General features: G+C 49.3%; 1 protein-coding gene across 5 annotated transcripts in view; it reads right to left on the bottom strand.

Moving 5' to 3' along the window:
- Positions 1 to 19430, bottom strand: part of ATP9A (ATPase phospholipid transporting 9A (putative)) — a 110119-nt gene that overhangs the window by 37743 nt on the left and 52946 nt on the right. For all 5 annotated transcript variants that reach the window (XM_084777927.1, XM_084777924.1, XM_084777925.1 and 2 more), the window contains 7 exons: positions 15603 to 15683; positions 14194 to 14269; positions 10573 to 10649; positions 9304 to 9464; positions 8829 to 8971; positions 7043 to 7155; positions 1936 to 2148 (listed from right to left, as the gene is read on the bottom strand). In XM_084777927.1, coding sequence (XP_084634053.1) covers positions 1936 to 2148; positions 7043 to 7155; positions 8829 to 8971; positions 9304 to 9464; positions 10573 to 10649; positions 14194 to 14269; positions 15603 to 15683 — 864 coding nt within the window. The remainder of the gene's footprint in view (positions 1 to 1935; positions 2149 to 7042; positions 7156 to 8828; positions 8972 to 9303; positions 9465 to 10572; positions 10650 to 14193; positions 14270 to 15602; positions 15684 to 19430) is intronic.

The following is a 19430-nucleotide window of genomic DNA, read 5'->3' as shown; positions in this document are numbered from 1 at the left end:
TGTTGGAGGCTCTAAATCTTAGAAAGCAGATGTGCACAGTACAAACAGTGGCCCTAGCCTTTGTGGACTATAGCTTATTTCTCTCTTATCTATATTATGCTACAGATACATGCTGCATTTAAGAATTAATAGTTGTTGTTTTTTTTTTAATAGAAGGTGTAGGGGGGCTGGTGAGATGGCTCAATGCGTAAAAGTCCTAACTGTTCAAGCCTGGTAATCCGAGTCCAATCCTCAGAGTCTATTAAGAAGGAGAGAAACGATTCCCAGAAGTTTTCTTCTGAGCTCACATGTGCACCATGGACCTCGCTCACTCACGTACATACAAATAATAAAATTTTTTTAATTAAAAAAAAAAGGAAGGCTGACAAGATGGTTAAGCAGATCAAAGTACTTGCTGCCAAGGCTGACAACTTGAGTTTGAGCCCCAGAACCCATGTGGTAGAAGGAAGGAATTAATTCTTGAAAGCTGCCCTCTGGGGGCTGGAGAGCTGGCTCAGTGGTTAAGAGCACTTCCAAAGGACCTGGGTTCAATTCCTAGTACCCACATGTCTATGTGTAACTCCAGTTCCAGGGGATCTGACACCCTCACACAGACATACAGACAGGCAAAACACCAATGCACATAAAATAAAAATGACTAGGTCTTTTAGCTGGGCATGGTGGTGCACACCTGTAATCCCAGCACTCTGGGAGGCAGAGGCAGGCAGATCACTGTGAGTTTGTGGTCAGCCTGGTCTACAAAATGAATCCAGGACAGCCAAGGATACACAGAGAAACCCTGTCTCGGGGGGTAGAGGGGGGGAGAAAGTAGATTCTTAAAAAATAAAAGTTGTCCTCTGATGTCCACACATGCACACACATGAATACACACACATGTAGGTAGCAGATGCTCCCAGGCTGTGGAGGACGCCAGAGACAAGAAAAAGCACGCCTTTTGTTGTTTTTAATCACAAATCAGAAACAAGACAACGTGAATCCCATTTGGAAGAACAAGTGATGCGATTAAGTATCATCCCTAAACAGAAAAGCCCCAAATCCCAGCGCGTGTGAAAGAGCAAGGCGTGGAACACCCTCCCACAGCCCTCAAAAGACACGGCGATGCTCAGCAGGGACCAGGCCGGCAGACAGCACCCGGTGCTTCTCCACAGCTGGCTGAGCACAGGGGCCACAGCCAGCCATGCAGACTCCCTGCGCAGAGCACCAGTATCTCACACACCAATATGATCGCATGCCCATACATGCTCCTGGTCCCCGGTCACTAACTACCAAAAAAAAAACCAAAAACATCCTTTCTCACAGCCCAAACCCCAGACGGTTCCAATTCCATTTCTGAATAAAACAAAGCACAGTGGACTAAACTCCACAGGCCCAAAAAGAAATGATGACATCACTCACAACAGCAGAGACCGGCCCTGCCCTACCCACCTCCACTTACACAGGGTCCCCAGATCACAAGTTGGGAGCACCCTCATTTCACCCCCAAAGGGCCTGTCTTGCATTATCAGTGGTCACAGATGGCCAGGGCTCTACGGGTTGAGCTAGCCCATAGATTATGAGGAAGGATCTCCTCCTGGGGATGCATTCTTCCCAAAATGGAGAAAAGGGACAGGTCTGGAAGGGAGAGATTTCATTATCCCCTTACCTATGGGCTCAGAAAATATTCACACAGTACCATTTCCCAGCCACCATGAGTCACAGAGCTCTGGTCCTATGAGGCCACCAGCCTAAGCTACATGAGACACTGTCCCAGAAACAACAACAACAACAACAAAAAAACCCCACAGTTTCTGTAATCAAAAGCCAAGTTTTGTGGGCAGGAGGGAGGGAATCCAGAAGGCACAGGCTGGAATGTGGGCAGTCAGGGCCACACAGGCTCATGTCCTGAAGGCCAGGCGTGAAGACTGTGCCGAGGCTGCAGCCCTCCCCGGGGCTTACCTCGTCTGGGCTGGATGCCTGGTACACTCGGCAGGAGTCCTCAAACTGCTTCTCTGCCTCGGCCTGGTCCGTCACGCCATTGGACTCGTACACGGGTGTCACGTTGTGGCAGAGAGCGATGGCCTTCACAGCCTCGTGCACACGGCTGCTCATGCTCCTTCGCACCTTGGTGGTGACTGTGGGACCCTTCTGAGCCGGCGGCTCCTGAGATTGCTACAGGAAACGAAGATGGTAGATTGGATGAGCAGAAACACAAACGGTCTGGTGATCATGTTACAGTGATGGTAGTTTGTGTTTTCTTCCCACTGCTCAGCGGGTAGGACCCTTGGCTTCCCCAAGCTGGAGAACCTGGGCTCAATCTCCAATGCAGAACAAGAGAAAGAACACAAGCAAACTGGAAAGCAATTGAGGGAGACATGGATGTCAACACGCACATCACATGGGTCCATGGCTCAGCGTTCAGTAAAGTCCAAGTCCTCTCCCTCAGCCCCGTCGGATCGGCCACTGCCCATCTTCCCTCCCTGCTTTGGAGCCTGTGCTCCTCCAGTGTCCTCTGCCTGGAATCCCATTCCCTCTGGATTTCTGCAAGAATGGCATGCTCGGGCTCGCCACACAGGTCTGCACTGGAAGGTAAACTGAGGAAAGACCTCTGAAGCCCCCTAATGCTCTCAGATCCATCACCCGACTCACAGCAGCTGGCGTTTTGGTGTCCTGGCTACCTGACCCTGGCTTGTTCACATGGTAACTTTCCCGCACTGGCCCCCAAGGCCAGAGGCTGTCAGTCATATTCCCAGCTGCTAGAGCAGGGCCTGGCAGGGAGACACCGCTGAATGAACAGACAAAATAAGTCTCGGCTTCTCCTTGGAGGTTATGGTACACTTTGCAGGTGACTGCCCTGCTGCATGCACAAAGCCCTGAATCCCACCCCTAGCACCCCATGAATCAGGCAGGCATGACACACCCATCATCCCATCACTTGAGAAGTAGAGGTAGGAGGAGGCTAGCCTGGGCTACACGAGACCCAATCTCAGTAATAAATAAAAAGCAAACAAACAACCCTAGTAGTGGTAAGGGGCGTTCTCAGAATGTTTTTCCTCTATTTCTAAGAAAAACAAATACTGAAGCCTGGCAAGATGGCTCAGCGGGTCAAGGCACTTGACACCAATCCTGACAACACAGGCCTGATCCCCAGGACCCACAGAGAGCAGAGAACAAACTCCTGGACACTGTCCTCTGATTGCCACACATGTGCTCTGGCACATGTAAATACAGACACATGAGTGTGCACACACACCTGGCACGTGTACTCATGCATGCACACCCGCTGCACAGGCACAGGCACACACACACACACATCACTGGAGCCAAGCAGCAGCTCAGAGTCACTGCTCTAGACAAAGAATTGCCTATAACCGCTAAATAGGAAGTTAGAAATGTTTATGGGGTTCCTGGATTCCGTGTTCCATTAAAAGCATATACACTGAGCAAAAGAAAAGCCATGTGAGTCTTCACCATGCATGATGCTTAACACCCATGACCCTCGGTTACCCGGAACAGAGAACAGATGGCCTGAGAAACAAGAAAGTGACATTCGTTTAATTTTTAATACTATTTTTAGTAGTGGCATTTTGGACTCCTCAGGTAATTAGACAATTACTAAATTATTCTGGTCACTGTGAGGACCCACAGGGCTCTGGCTTCCTGCCCTGTTAACCTCTGGTGTCAAGAGCACACAAGTTGCACTTCCAGGTCAAAGGGCACAACATGGTAACAATAATTAGAGTGAGGGATCAGAACTCCAGCTTCGACGGCTCATTAGCTGAGTGTTTTTAATTATGAAGATTTTTTTTTTTTACTTTAAAATTATACAGGGGGCTGAAGGTTTATGGAGAAGTTTCCTCTGCCAGAGAAATGACACTTTCTATCGGTCTGCAATTTAAGTTCTATTAAATGTATGTGATGGCGCCGCCAAGGCATGTTTCCTGTTTCCCCACACCCCTCAGCGCCTGGACTGAATCATGATCTAAGATCCGGGTCAACAGTGGAGACTCCAGCACGGCAGCTGCTGGGGCTAGAGAGTGTGAGCGCAGAGGCTGCGCTGAGAAGCTGAGCGAAGCATCTCCAGAGGCACCTTCTAGAGTGGGAATGGTCAGGTCTCAGTGCGGCAAGGCTGCCAGAAGCCGATCTTCCCCACTTTCCGGTAAGATGTCTCAGGGTGGAGAGGAAATGGCCGTGAACGCAGAGACTATCTCTTTCAACTGTTCGATCAATGGCTTCCTTACATGTGAGGGAGACCTCACATGAGGTCCCAGGGTTGGTCCCCAGAACCACACAGACCAGCTGCGGGGCGCACACTGCGGTCCCAGCATTCAGGAGTGGAGGCAAGAGGGGCAGAAGTTCAAGGTCATCCTCTGCTAAAAGTAAGTTGGAGGCCAGCCTAACCACATCGTACTTTTATTATTTTTATTTTTCTTTATTTTTTGGAGGTAGAGGCATGAGTGTACATGCCATGATACACGTGGTAGTCAGCTTGTGGAGCTGAGTCTCACCTTCCACTCAGGTCATCAGGCTTGGTAGCAAGCACCTCCGCCAGCCTGTGCCACCAGCCTCTACATGAGACTCTGTGGGGGCATGTGTGTGCATATGTGTGTATACGAGGTGTATGGTGTTTATATATGTTTGTGTGTGCATATGTGTGTGTACGATGTGTGTAGTGTTTATATATGTTTGTGTGTGGTATATGTGCATTTGTGTGTATGTATGGCATGTGTGTGTGGTGTGTATAATATATGTGTGTATGTGGTGTGTATATTTAATATATATGGGTGTGTATGTTTTGTGTGTATGTGTATGGGAGAAGTGTATGTATGTTTATGTGTATATATGTGTATATATATATATATATATATCCACATACACACACACATATATATATGGAGGAGGAGTGTATGTGTGTATGTGTGTGTATGCACGCGCATGTATCCCAGAGCCTCTGATGATGGCCACTCTGCCAGGCCCGTGACAGCCGCACACTCCCATATGGAAGAGCTTCACGCATCTGACACCATGTTCAGTCCCAGGCCCTTTAACTCACACACACTTCTTCTTACTTAAAATATACCAAGGGAAAAACAGAAACAGATGCAGCACCCACAGAGATGGGAGAAAATTCTTTTTGTACTGGAGTAAACTCCCTGGTCCTAGTTATTGTATGGAGGTAGAAAGGCAAAACCCACCATGTATGCATGTATTTTTAAAATATATTTTATGTTATATCTTATATTATAATTTATAGTATATTTTATGTATTATTATATTATATTATAGTATACTTTTTTTTTTAAGACTGGAGGGGCTGGTGAAACGGCTCAGCAAGTAAAAGTAGTAGCTTCCGAGGCTGATAGCCAGAGTTCTGTCCCCAGATCTCACAAGGTAGACAGAACTGGCCTGTAAATTATCCTTGACTTCTATGTGCACACCCTCATACAAAATAAATAAATGCTTTTTTAAAAGTTTAAAGGGTTAGATGTGAGGGGTTTAGATTATATTCAGCTTTGTAATGATATTAATAATCAAGCTAGGAGACTTCCTCCTATCTCCCCAGCATAGCAGGAGTTTTAGCTCATGGCCATTTCATTCTGTTTGTTTGGCCTTGTTATAATGATCTAGAGTATTCCAGAATGTTTGAGACCACCCCTCTTTTTATGAGGTCCATCTAGTCGCAATCACACTCAACACTGGTCACCTGGCCGCTCGTAAACCTCGGTCTGCACTTGGACACGCAGAAGATAAACAAAGGTAGGATTCCGGCTCTTTCTGCAGGATGTGTCAAGAACTGCACCTGACACTCCCATCTGATGGATTCATGGAGGTCCTGGGGTCAAGCTCGCAGGTCTTAGGGAGCGGTCAGTGTTGTGTGAATTTTCGAGGTGGAATGTCATGCAAACACACACACACTAGTCTTCTCTCCTTGTGCCCCATGTGTCATCTTGTGAACACTGCCTAGGAGCCTGCAGATTACACACCAGAGCAAGGAAGAGCCTCGCCTCACCCAGCAGTGCTCAGGGTGGCTGCTCTGTCCTGCGGAGTCACTAGGTTCACCTGCTAGTATGGGGGCAACAACCAGGCCCTCCAGCTCTGACCCATAACATCTGGCTTAGGGCTGCAAATACCACGAAAGACTAAGGAGGTCAAGGAGGCTAAGTGTGTGGCTTCGTCCCCAGAACCCACATGAAGAAAAACAACAACATAAGGAGGTAGAGGCAGGAGGATCATAGCAAGTTCAAGACTAGCCTGGTCTACACAGTGAGTTCCAGGCATCCAGGGACACAATGAGACCCTTTCAGACAGACAGACAGACAGACAGACAGACAGACAGATAGACGTAGCAGCCCAAGCCCCTGCTGCAAAACCCTAAAGGCTAGAGGAACAAGAGCCATGCCACAGTGCCAGCTCTGATGACTCAGAGGTTTGCTAAAAGTCACTAAGTTTGTACCTTTAACATGACTGGATTTTTTTGGTGTATAAAAATGTATCTCAGTAGTTATTTAAAAATACAGGGTGTATGTGGTGGTATACTCCTTTAATCCCAGCACTCGAGAGACAGAGGCAGGTGAATCTTTGTAAATTTGAGGCCAGCCTGGTCTACAAAGAGAGTTCCAGGACAGCCAGGGTTGATAAACAGAAACCCTGTCTCGAAAAAGCAAAACAGTACAACAAAACAGATCAGAATGGCTCAGCATAGTGGGACACACCTTTAATCCCAGCATTCAGGAGGCAGAGGCAAGCAGATCTCCGTGAGTTTAAGGCCCTAACTCAAAAACAAACACACACACACATGATTTTTTTTTAGACTTCAGGAGATCTGAGACTGTAGCTTAGTTGGTAGATGGCCTGCTTAGCACACACAAAGTCCTGGGTTCGATTCCCAAGCACAACACAAACCAGATGTGGAAGTACAGACCTGTAATCCCAACATTTGAGAAGTATAGGCAGAGGATGAGGCATTCAAGGTCACCCATGGCTATGCAGGGAGTGTGTGGCCAGCCTGGGCTAAAATAATTAAGATGTGCAGCCACTGACTAAAGTGCTGAGAGCAAGGCTTCACCTGGGTGTAGATACTGAAGATGTGGCTCTGCACTTCATCCATGGAGTCGAGGCCGTAGGCCACTGTACCCAGGTGCAACCGCTTGAACACCATCTCATTCTGGGTCAGGGTTCCTGGAATACAAGAGAAGCAGACATTCCTTCCACTTTCCAAGAGTCAGCGTCATGTGTTAGCCTCACTGCTTCCCCGGTGGAGGAGACAGGAGATGGACCCACGCTTCTTTTCAAAAGAGCATCCTAGTTTCCATGGGGACAAGACTATACCTGTTCCCTGGAGCTGTCAATCAGGGTGCTTGACTTGTTCTCTGAGCTAAGAGGGTAGCACATGGCATACATTGGGCCCACCAGCCTGGACTGAGCAGGAAGACACAGACAGAAGAACAGAGACGCGTGACACCCATGCCTGAGCCCCGCAGAGGCCACTGTGGAGGCCCAGTACTGAAACTTTCCCGTTTCTCTCTTTGCAGAACCCTGGCTTTTGCTAACTTGATGAGTGTTGTGGGTCAGAAATAAAATACTCCCAAAGGCTCGAGTGTGGATGGTGTGGTCCCTAGCTGGTGGCACTGTGGAGGGGGTGATGGCTCACGGGGTACTAACTTCATCAATGGATTAGCCACTGCTGATTTAGCCCTCCTGGTACACCTCATCTGTCAGCCTGATACAATCTAGGATCGCTGGGAAGAGAGTCTTGATAAGGAATTATCTAGGCCATGGGTATACCTGAGGGGACTGTATTATTAAATGATTTAGGAGGAACCAGCCCAACTGTGGGTGGCACCATTCCCTAGGCACATGGTTCTGGACAGGGTAAGAGAGAAGAAAGCCAGCATGTCCGTGTGTATTCTCTCTGCCCTTGGCTGTGGGCCATGCTGTGACTAGCTGCTTGGGAGTTCCTGCCTTGACTCCCCTGCTTGATAGGCTGTGACCTGGAACTGTAAGCTGAAGAAACCCTTTCTCCACTAAGTCACAGAAACAGAAGTGATACCAAAACACAGCTTATCTTGTCCCTAGACCCTTTCAGCTTCCTGACAGCCAATGAGCAAGCAGCTTTCCTCCTCCACCACCACTGTGTCACAATGCACCTGCCTCACCACAGACCTAAAAGCATTGGATCCATCAGCTGGCTGGGCTGGGCTGAGACATCTAAAGCCAGGAGCCAAAATAAAGCCTTTCTCTTTCAAGTTTGTTCTCTTGTTTTGCTCGCTTTCTTCCTTCTTTCTTTCTTTCTCTCCTTCCTTTCTTTCTTTCCTGATTTTTCGAGACAGAGTTTCTCTGTGTAGCTTTGGCTGGTCTGGACTTGCTTTGTAGACCAGGCTAGCCTCGAACTCACATTGATTCACCTGCCTCTGCCACAGTGCTGGGATTAAAGGCATGCACCACCATACCCAGTTTTCTTGTTTCTTTTGTCACAGCAACAAAAGCACCAAGTCTGTGCTGGTTCCCCACACTCTGCAGCCACCAGACAGACAGAAAGGCCTTTGGCCAGGTCCCACCCCCAAAACCTTGAATTCCCCACCAGGGCTCAGCTCATCAGTGAACATGGCCAGGCCTCCTGAGTCAATCACAAGTCTGGGTCTCTGACTTTGTCCCTCTGTTCTGTGCCCTGACTATCCTTTCTGACTCCGCCGGCCCTGTGTGGGAATGAACTAAGGAGCATGCCCTGCAGGTGTCTGCTGGCATCGCCATGGGTACCAAACACTTCCCCCTCTTCATCCAAGAGTCTGGGAGGAAGGCGGCTGCTGTCACCTCTCCCACCTCCAGAGGGAGCTGACTGGAGAGGAGCTCACCTGTCTTGTCTGTGAGTAAGTAAGAAATCCGGCCCAGCTGCTCAGGAATTGTGCTGGAACGAACCACGGTCCCGGGGATCTTTGAATCCCTGCGAATTACCCAGCTGTACACGATCTTGCCCATGTCCAAGTTCACACGCAAGCTAGGTAGGGAACAGAGCAGAGGGTTAGCGGGACACAGACTGCACACATATACTGTGCACATGGAGTCAGAGCCCCACCAGAAGCAGGAAACACCACAGTCCACACAACCATTCTACACGGATTCAAGTCACTGAGTGGCAGGAAAGGCAGTTTCTCCATTTTAATTACTCGTTCGTGGACAGGAGAGACAGTTGAGGGATAAAGGGGCCTTGCCTATGCTAGAGCAGCGGTCTGCCGCAGACCTATAATCCCCTGCCAGGAGCAAAGTCCTTGAGTGAATCAAGAGAAAGACCCTCTGACCGTGCCAGAGCCCGCCCCGTGCCAGGCTCACCTGATGGGGATGATGTTGGAAAAGAGGAGCAGGAAGCGGATGATCTGTAAGTACCAGCGGCCGGCGAAGTGCTGCAGGGCCACCATGACCAGTGACACCACCACCAACGCACCAAACAGGATCTTGGTGAGGCAGTTCACCTCCAGGTCGAACAGGCCAATCTGGAGACAAAGCACAGAGTGCAGAGGACCGCGGTGCAGCCCACAGCCTGGACGGAAAGCGGGCCTCAGCCCCTCACCATCACCACACCACACAGCACCGTGCAGTGGGGCGTGAGCTATTAGAAGGTGCCATCCCTACAGCATGGCCTGAGGGCAGGAACTGTGGCCAGGTGCCTAACAGACCTCCAGGGTGCTCCCGGAAGCTTCATCATCCATGTTCTAACTTAAGGCTTAACATCATCTTCTAACTTCAGACTCAGACTTGGAAACACAAAAGCAAGTGGCCACTGTGCCAGGCTGATCTCTGCATTGCACAGCCTCTACCATGCTACGATGAGACCCTACTTCGCTCCTACGCTCTCAGTCCCACAACGCACCCTAAAAGTCCAGGCCTACACAACTGGGGAAGCCTGACTTCCATTAGCCACCATTTTAACAAATGCATGATTGGGGGGTGGGGGGCTGGTCAAGCATGCCCCATGCTCAGAGTTTCAGCCAAATGAAATAAAATGGGACAAAATGCCTGTGCTTGTTTTCATGTGTCTCAAAACACAAGGACAACCAATCCATAATGTCATAGAAACATGGCTCAGAAAAGGGATGGAACCTCAAGTCAGCAACAGGTTAAGGATACGGTCAGTGCTGGTGTGAACTTGACTGAAGTCTGGGAAACAGTCCAAGTGTGCTGCTGATACTGTAAACCTTTTTACAATATTCTGTTTTGTTTTATAAACAGAGTCTTGCCTCTTCTAATACAGGCTAGCCTTGAACTCTCTCTTCTAGTCAAGAATAGCCTTGAACCCCCAATCTGTCTGTCTCTACCTTGGGAACGCTGCAGTGATGGGTATTCACCACCAACCCCGGCTTGCAACAATCTGACTGAAATGATGGAGAGGCAACAGGGCTGGGAGGATCATGTGTATAAGAGGGAAATAAGATGAAATGTTCACAAGACATAGACCTGTAGTTGCTACACACATGCATGCACACATGTACACACACACACACACCTGGACAATCAGCTGGTGCAAGATAGGTTTGGAACCCAGTCACTCACTGCCGGTGCCCATCAGCAGCATGGATGAACACGTGCTGGGGTCTCACATACCTTACTTCTGGGATCGGAAGTATTCATGACACTCCGCAGTTCTCTGCCCGTGTAAAGAACAACACCCACAACAGTGCCTGGAAAGAGAAACCGTGTCCAAATGTACACAGAGGCAGGGAGGAAGAGAGGCAGGTCATAACCAAGTCTATCCCACCAGCTTGAGGACACTTTTCACAACCTGCTCACAGCCAAGACTCAGGAGTGCCAGGAGCCACTGAGCCGAAGTGGCCCTGAGCAAGCGGGGTAACACAAGCCCCAGGCAACGGCTGAAGCTTCAGCTTGTGCGTAGTAGAGACCCTCAGCTCCCAGACACACAGACTTCACTAGCCACGTGGGGCCAGTGTCTGTTTCCGTGCAACAGTGAAGATGCAGCATCTCTATCGCTACCTACAGATCTGGACAGGGCTGGCCTGTAGAAGCAGCATCCTCTAATGACAGGTGAATCGTGGGCTAGGAGTTGTGTCGTGTGCCACTGGCCTTAGAAGCTTCCAGAAGTAACTAGAAGATTCCCGTCTGAGTGGGAACTTAAAAGTGCCTCCCTTCTGACCCTGCCCATTCTCTTGCCCAGTTGCTTTTTGCATGTCTACTTAACATGGCTCCTTGAGGGAAACTCCTCCCAACAGCTCCCCTACTCCTCCTCTGTCCTCCAGGCACACTAAGGCTGGAAAAAACAGTTTCTAAGAAGAAGCAGTTTATAGAAAAAATGCTTGGTTGTGTGTTTTTCTACGCACCTTGCTGTTTGCAAACTGTCAAAACCATTCCCCCTACACTGGCAATGCTCTGAAAGGCTGACATCATCTGGTGACGCACACACTGGTGGCCAGTGTGTGAAGTGGTACCACCTACTGATGGAAACTTAGCAGTACTGTCAAAGTGTGACTCCCTTTCCCAGTGTGTGAGAACACTGGTGCTCAGGGCCAGATAAAGAAGGTAGGTACCATCTCCAACAAGGCAAACGGAGGACGCCAGGACAACACCCAGCAGAGGAGGGGGCGGGGGAGGTAAAAGTCTAAGATGAGGAGAGGTAGATCCTGCTGGGGAAACCTGAAAATGAGCATCGTGTTCCCTGCTGGGAAAGGCAAACTCCTATCCCTCCCTCCCCTGTCCCTCCCCCTCGGGACCACCACTGCAAAGGAGTTTAAAGACATCTGTGAGGAGCCCCCCACCCCCTGCCCTGATGTGGCAGGGCTGCAATGGGACAAAGACCAGAGTCTAAAGTGCGTGGCCACGCCTGCAGTGAACTCACAATGAAGCTCCGCACGGGAGGTTCAGCAGATGGCAGGGCAGGAGGGCTCTGAGCATGGTACTCAGCAGATGGCCGGCTTTGGGGAAGGAGGGCGCACTGCACCCTCAGCCTGTCACTGAGGCAGGTGGTTAGACAGCAGGACCCCAGCCTGGGCCAAGCTGAAGTGGCCATGTGGCTGCTCCTCCTCTCCTACACAATGCCAAAAATCTGCCTGGACTGCCCCGCCCCCACCCTATGCCCAAGGGAGAGGGTGCTAGAAATGAGCAGCACCCAAAGGGCACATCCCACACTCCAGCCCAGCCATGTGGGGTGTCCATCAATGGCTCTAATCCCCTACTGCTTCCATGAGCTTGCCACCAGAGCTCTGCTCCAAGAGAGGGAAGAGGGACACTCAAGAGGCTATCGCTGTGCCCCCACCTGGTCCCCGGCCTGCACTCAAGACTCAGGGTTAGTCACCATCTTTTAAAAGAGGTTTTGTTTTTGAGGTAAGATCTCACATAGCTCAGGCTGCCTCAAACTCTCTACATAGCCAAGGATGACCCTGAACTCCTGCTCTTCCTTCCTCTACTTCTGGAGTGCTGGGATTATAGGTGTGCCCCGCCGCATCTGTTTTACGTGGTACTGGGGGATCAAACTCAGGTCTTCATGCTTGCTAGGCAAGCACTCTGCTGACTGAGCCACGGCTTCAGCTCTGAGTCTGTGGCTCTGGCAGCACAGCTGTTCAGCAACCCACTCCTGTACCTGCCCTGCACACGACCCTGTTTCTGACCTCTTTTTGGGCCTCATGCTCTTCCTCCTCCTTGCTCTCCCTGCAGCCTGCAGTCTCTTGTCCTGCTGGTTCGTACACACACACACACACACACACACACACACACACACACACACACACACACACACACACACACACACCAGCCTACCTCTTGCTCCCAGAAGGGACCGATCCTGCCTGCTTCCTGGGTTATTTTGTAACCCACTTACTTCATACAAACAGACACATGCCCAGCTTCTAAAGGGGAGCTTTGGAAAAATACATGCTGCAGTGTCCCAGCATGCATCTGGGGTCAGAGCACATGAGCCAGACTGTAGACCAGATGGGCATTATCAGTCGCATGGCACAGTGCCCATGAGTGACTGTGTGCTGGTCGTATGCCAGGAGAGGATCACAGCACAGACTCAGGGGAAAACCCACAAATCAGCCCTTTCCTACCCAGTCTGAGAAGCAGCCAGCTAGAACTAGAGGCTCTGAAACACACGGGCTGCACAGCCCTGAGTCTCCCTAGTACCTTCTACTTCCATGGCCCAGCAGCGATATTGGATTGCCATGGCAACTGCATCCTTCACAGACAGATGCAGGCTAAGGCAACTAGACCTTCAGTACAACCTGGCAAGCTTTCTTAGCCTTTAAAGTTGCACTGCCTAACAGTGGGACGACAGCATCGGGAGGCGGGGTCTACAAGGAACACGTTAAGAAAGTCCCTGCAGACTGACTGAGTTGAGTGCCACATGGAAATGGCTTGCATTCAATCCTACGTTCACACCACAATCCAAATACGGTTAGCTGTCTATGGGTGACGACAGGCAGGGAGACTGAGGCTGACTAGGAACACAGGAAATGTCCAATTCATACTCACTTGGAGACACGGCAGGCGGTGCCGCAGAACACAGAACGCCAGCCTGCTCTCCCTTCCCCATAAGCCAGAACGCACATTGTGAGTTTCCCATGAACTGCTCCAATCTGTGCCATCTCTAAGACCCCAGTCTATCTACACTCTTCCCAGGAGATGGCACTCACAGGCTATGTGACACCCCCAGCAGGAAGTGTGCCCACTCTAAGACTCAATTCCATGGTCCTTTAGATGTCTTTACTCCAAACTGGAAAGCCAGAACAGGTGAATGGTGGCAGGGCTCTGCAAAGTGCCTGCTGAATAAATAAATGTCTTCAACATTGGCTATTTCTAAGCAGCAGGGCTGTGTGGAGCAGAAGTGCAACAAGAGCCTGCACAGAGATGGTGACCGTAGGCCAGCCTCAATTAAACTTTTTTTTTCTCTGTAAGAGTTGTGACGGTTATAATGTCTCTTCACAGGAATAAAACCCAAACTGAGACAGAAGTTGGTACCGGGAGTGGGGTATTGCTGTGACAGGCCTGACAGTGGCCATTCCCAGTGTGGATGCTGCAGAAGGCCCCTGGGCCACACGTGCATGCAAGGGTCTAAGATACAACCAGATGTCACTTTAGGCCCCAGAGATGCCAGAACAAGTGGGAAACTCCATTTGACTGACAGCTTATTTTCGCAGCTAGTAGGTAATGATTCTAATTCCAGAAGAGCTGTCATCCTTGTTCAAATAGCTCCCACGTTCCCTGGCCAGGTCTCACCTGATGCTATGACGGTGCCAGCCCACAGCGTGTTCTCGATGCTCAGACTCTCACTGATTGGAGGGTCACTGTCTTCCTGAAAAGACCAAATATCAATGACAGTTAGCTCTCTCTTTCCAAGGGGGTGGGGTCCAGGACCCCCAGAGACCCCAGTGTCTGACAGTGCTCAAATCTTTTCTACAAAATGGCAGGTTTGATTGGGACTGTTGAGGGTGGTAAAAGTTTGTCTGCCATGCACAAGGCCCTGGGCTCCATCTTTAGCACCACACAGATACACACTGCACACACAATACACATACACAATTAGGTGGAAGGCTGAGGCAGAAGGGTCGTAAGTTCAAGGCCACCCTGTAACACGTTGAGGGACGTTACCTCAAAAAACAAAAAAGAAAAGGCAGGTTTTGTGGTGGGGGTGTGGCTTGGCGGTACAGTGTTTGCTGAGCATTCTGGAAGAACTGGGTTTGATTCACAGCACCAGAAATGACAGGGTGGGGGTGGGGGAGGTTAATCTTTGTTTGTTTGTTTGATTGGTTGGTTGGTTTGTTTTGTTTTGTTTTTCCGAGACAGGGTTTCTCTATGTTATCTTGGCTGTCCTAGACTCATTTTGTAGACCAGGCTCGCCTCCAACTCACGGCAATCCGCCTGCCTCTGCCTCCCGAGTGCTGGAATTAAAGGTGTGTGCCACCACACCCGGTTTATGACAGGTTTTTGTATGGAACTAACACAAGTTGATTTGTACAGTAAGAGTTATTTTTGCAGCCAAGTGGTGGTGGTGAATGCATTTACTCCCAATACTCAGGAGGCAGAAGCAAGCAAATCTCTGTGAGTCTGAGCCCAGCCTGGTCTACATAGCAAGTTCCAGGCCATCCAGGGCTACACAGAGAAACCCTGTCTCAAAAATAAAGAGAGATAGCACTGGGCATTTTACTTCTGTTCCGTATGTGGGTTGTAATCTTATATTCTAAAAATAACATATTCACATATACTTTCTGTTATGAAAGATCTGAAAACAGCTTAAGTTCAAAGCTAGCACCTGGGGCTTGGTTTCTTTGTGGTTTGGTTTGTCTGTTTTGACAGGCTGGCCTCACAGCCTGCTGGGCTCACAGCAGTCCTCCTGCCTCAACTGGAGGCTTATAGGGACTGGGCTTATAGGGACATGCTGGCACAGAGAATCTGCAAGACCGAAGAGAAGCTGCCTTCTGAGGAAGACAGGGATTGGATGACAACACAGGCTGCTCTGGAACGCAGGCTCCCAACTGGGAGACCATGCCACTGTCCCCACTGAGAAGCCAACCGTGAGCCTTCAAGATGGGGCTCTGGTAAGGAACGCTGGACAGAGGCAGCAGTGTGCAGCAGCCTTGAGCACCATCACAGCCATCGGCACTAAGACAAAGGTCAAGTCCACTCACCCTGGTGAAAGTCCCCAGGAAGTTGTGAATGTCGATGTTTGGCTCTTCAGCATACACGTAAGACCGAATCTGCAGGAGGTCCTGTTCCAGAGGGAAAACACACCGTTAAAACCAGCAGTCTGGAGCCAAGATTTCAAAAGCAAACGTATCGTGACTTCGTGAATAGACCCTCAAAACTCCTCTCTTAAACTGGTGTAGAGTTGCCATGCGCAAACCCCACATTCCACGTGCAGACACCTGCTGACTTCAGCCAGCCAGCACAGGTTACACTGCAGAGAGCATCCCTGAACTACCCAATGCAGAGCTGCAGAGTGGAGAAGCTGCCAGGACAAGGATGGGCAACCCCGCCCCTCCAAAACAGACTATGAGAGGCAGGCAACAAGCAAGAACGGCTGACAGGGAGAGATGGCAGGGGAAGCCCAGAATCAGCCCTTCTACATGGGAAAGAGGGAATCCCTTACATTTATTCTCTCTCCTCTCTCTCCTCTCCCCTCCCCTCTTCTCTCCTGTCCTCTCCCCCCCCCCCCTCTTTCCCCCTTAGGTTTTTGAGTCAGGGTTTCTTCCTGCTCCCACAGACCAGCTCCAGGGAGGAGAGAGGTGGATCTACAGTAGGGAGAATTGAGCAGGCAGTGAATGGCTGGTTAAGGGAAACCAACCATTGGTTGAACAACTAGCTAGAGGAGCCAGTTGTTGAGGAGAGGCTGAGGAACGGAGGAAAAAGAAATACTCAAAGACTCAGGCATATGCGGTACAAGCTGAAGGTCTTAAAGCCCAGGAAAACTTTTCTGCTTCCCTATCTTGTCTGTCTCTCTAGTCTCTGTCTCTCTGTCTCTGTCTCTATCTCTATCTCTCTATCTGTCTCTGTCTTGCTGTCTGACTCCTTTTTGTTCTTTTTGGGCTAACCCCAGTATTTTATTAAAATGAAGTTCGATTTTTTATTTTCATTTCAGGTAACATCATGATTTTTCTCATCTTTTACCATCAAGAGGGCATTCAAGAATCATCAAAGCAAGGGACCAGTCTAATAAGGAAATACAAACAGTTCTGTATAACCTACAGTAAAGCATTCAGCAAAAATCAATCAATTTCCAAGCAATGGTCAGCATGACCTGGTGATTATTTCTTAAACAATACTCGGGAAAGTTAATCATAAATTTCCCAGGGCAAAAGCCATTGTGTTTACTAGATTGTCATAGCAACATAGTTTGAGCTAAATGGTCTCTAATAAAGAAAAAACTTGACCTACTTCCAGTCCCAGACCAACAGGTGTGCTATCCAAGCCTAGGCTAACTGCCAAGGGGTCCTCTATTGTAAAATATCTGTAAAGCATTGACATTCCAAACCCACCTTCTAGTGCTCTCAAAGCAGATTCTAAAGAAACTTTTCTACAGGTAACACTATCTAGGCAGGTACTGTTAAGTCAAGGTCCTAACTTTCTTTCATGCAGTTTCATGTCTCAAGCCTTTGGCCAGGTGCCCTCTTTCAACATTCTCCGTGGGAAAAGTTTTCCCTGTATGAATTTCCTTGGAGCTGAGAAATAAAGAGAAGACAGTTTTAGGAGAAAAAAAGGCAGATTTTAGACAAAATTACACCTGGACCATACATATTTAAGGGCAGTGGTGATCAGCCGGAAATGTTTGAACTTTGTCAGGCAAAGCCTCAACAGCTACTCTGGATATCCATGCTGGGCCATGCTGGACAGTTGGAGGTCTCCGGAACTTTGTCAAGCAAAGCCTGTATGACTTATCCTCATGTCTGTGACAGTTTCTCTGTAGCCCCGGCTGTCCTAGACTTGCTTTGTAGACCAGGCTGGCCTCAAACTCAGAGATCCACCTGCCTCTGCCTCCCAAATGCCTGGCTTACATTTATTCTCCTATTTGTATGTGTGTCTCCAGGTGGGAGATATCACACACACACACACACATACACACATATACACACACTGACACCCACACACCGACACCCACACACACTGACACCCACACACGCACGGTGACCACTTGTAGGAGCTGACTCTCTCCTTCCTCCTTGTTGGGATGCAGGGAGGAAAAGAATGACAGCAGGCACCTCACACTGAGTCATCTCACCTGCATGCTATGGATTTATCTTAAATTCATTTGCTCGAGCATTTGCTACTGAGTAACAAAAGTAACTCTGCTTCTAGAGCTCAAGGCCCTGGCCTTGGTCAGTCACCCACTAGCCACCGGCACAGCCTCACAACACTTAACAACCATCGACTGACCGCCCTTGTAGCCTTGCTCACTCAGCAATCACCTGCCCGTGGCAGCTACGGTCCTGCACACTTGGTGCAAGACGGAATCTCAGCTCCTTAGTGCACTTGGCCCGGGCCTCCTTATCTGTGATGTGACCACGCCCACCACAGCAGCCCAGAGTACATTAAAATAAGACTTGGGAAGGGCAGGGTCCCACACCTGTCCTTCCTGGACCACAGGCCCTTCAAGTCATTCCTGTGCCCCTCTCCCTCACATATTCATCTAATATGGCTTCTCCCTCTCCTCATCCTTCTCATCCTGAGGTTTTTTTTTTTAACCCTTTATTTATTCACCTCTGTGAGAGTGTGTGCATATACCAAGTGGAGATCAAAGAACACTTCTCTCCTCCTCCAGTGTGGATCCCCAAGACTGAACTCAGGTCATCAGGCTTGGCAGGAAGCGCCTTTACCTGCTGAGCCATCTCACTGGCCACAATTCGTCATTTCAACAAAAATCTTCAAACCAGACTCACATCCTGATACCTTTTCCACCGCCCCAACTTCATCCCCCCACCCCCAACCTCCTGGAAAGCCAGGCTCCTGCAGGATGAGACCACCAGGCCCTCCAGGGGCCAGGCAAGCTATGGTAGCAGTGTTGCCTAAAAATCCCAGCTCCTGCCAGTAGCTGGTCTGGCACACTCCAGCTTGACCCCTTAGAGACACTTCTTTAATCTGTTTTTGTGGTGCTGGGGAGCAGGTCTGGGGCATTACACATGCGGAAACACTCCACTCTTGCAGGACATTTTTTTAAGTAATTTATTTATTTGAATTTGTGTGCATGTGTGTCTGTGAGACAGTGTTGGGATTCTCTGGTACTGGAGTTACAGACAGTTATGAGCTGCCATGTGGGTGGCCAGGAATTGCACTCAAAACCTCTGGAAAAGCAGGCAGTGCTTTTAACTGCTGGGCCATCTCTTCAACCCTGTTACAGGATATTTGATCCCATCATGAACCCCAAGATTTCTCCTCTGGTGATGTTCAGTCCTAACACACATTTTTAAATCCAAGAACGTCCTGTTTTATTCTAAACATGTGATTAAGATGTGGTTCATCCAGCCCTAGCACACACCTTTTATCCGAGAGCTTTCTGTACACAGGATTTAATAAAGTTAACCCTAGGTCAATAGGCCTAGGAGTAAGTAACCAGCTGGCAGGGATTAAACACAGAGGAGGGACATTGAGTTGAAGGGTATTCAAGACAGAGTGGAGAAGAAGAAAGAGCTCTATGCTTTTAGCTTTTGGGTTTTCCTCCTGGGCTGTCAGCTGACCTTTTGGCCTTAGCCTTTGGCTTTGAGCTTTTCGTTTTTAGCTTTTGTTTTTTGGCTTCTTCCTTCAGGACATGAGCTGAGTAGGAAGGCCAGCTAGACGCCTTCTCTGCCTCTCTGAGTGAGCAGGTTTTCACCCCAGCATATGGCTCCTGAGTCTTCATTGGTAAAACAGAATGATTTGAGGTTTTGTTCTCTAACAACAGTGCTCAGGGGTACCCTAACTTTTGCCCCTTGGAAAGCTTCTTCCATACTGCCCCCTCACTTGCTATTTCAAGGAGACACGGAAAT

The sequence above is a fragment of the Acomys minous genome (assembly GCF_964271855.1).
Source record: "Acomys minous genome assembly, chromosome: 3".
Classification (NCBI taxonomy): Eukaryota; Metazoa; Chordata; class Mammalia; order Rodentia; family Muridae; genus Acomys; species Acomys minous.
This window is presented reverse-complemented; position numbering and strand designations above follow the sequence as displayed.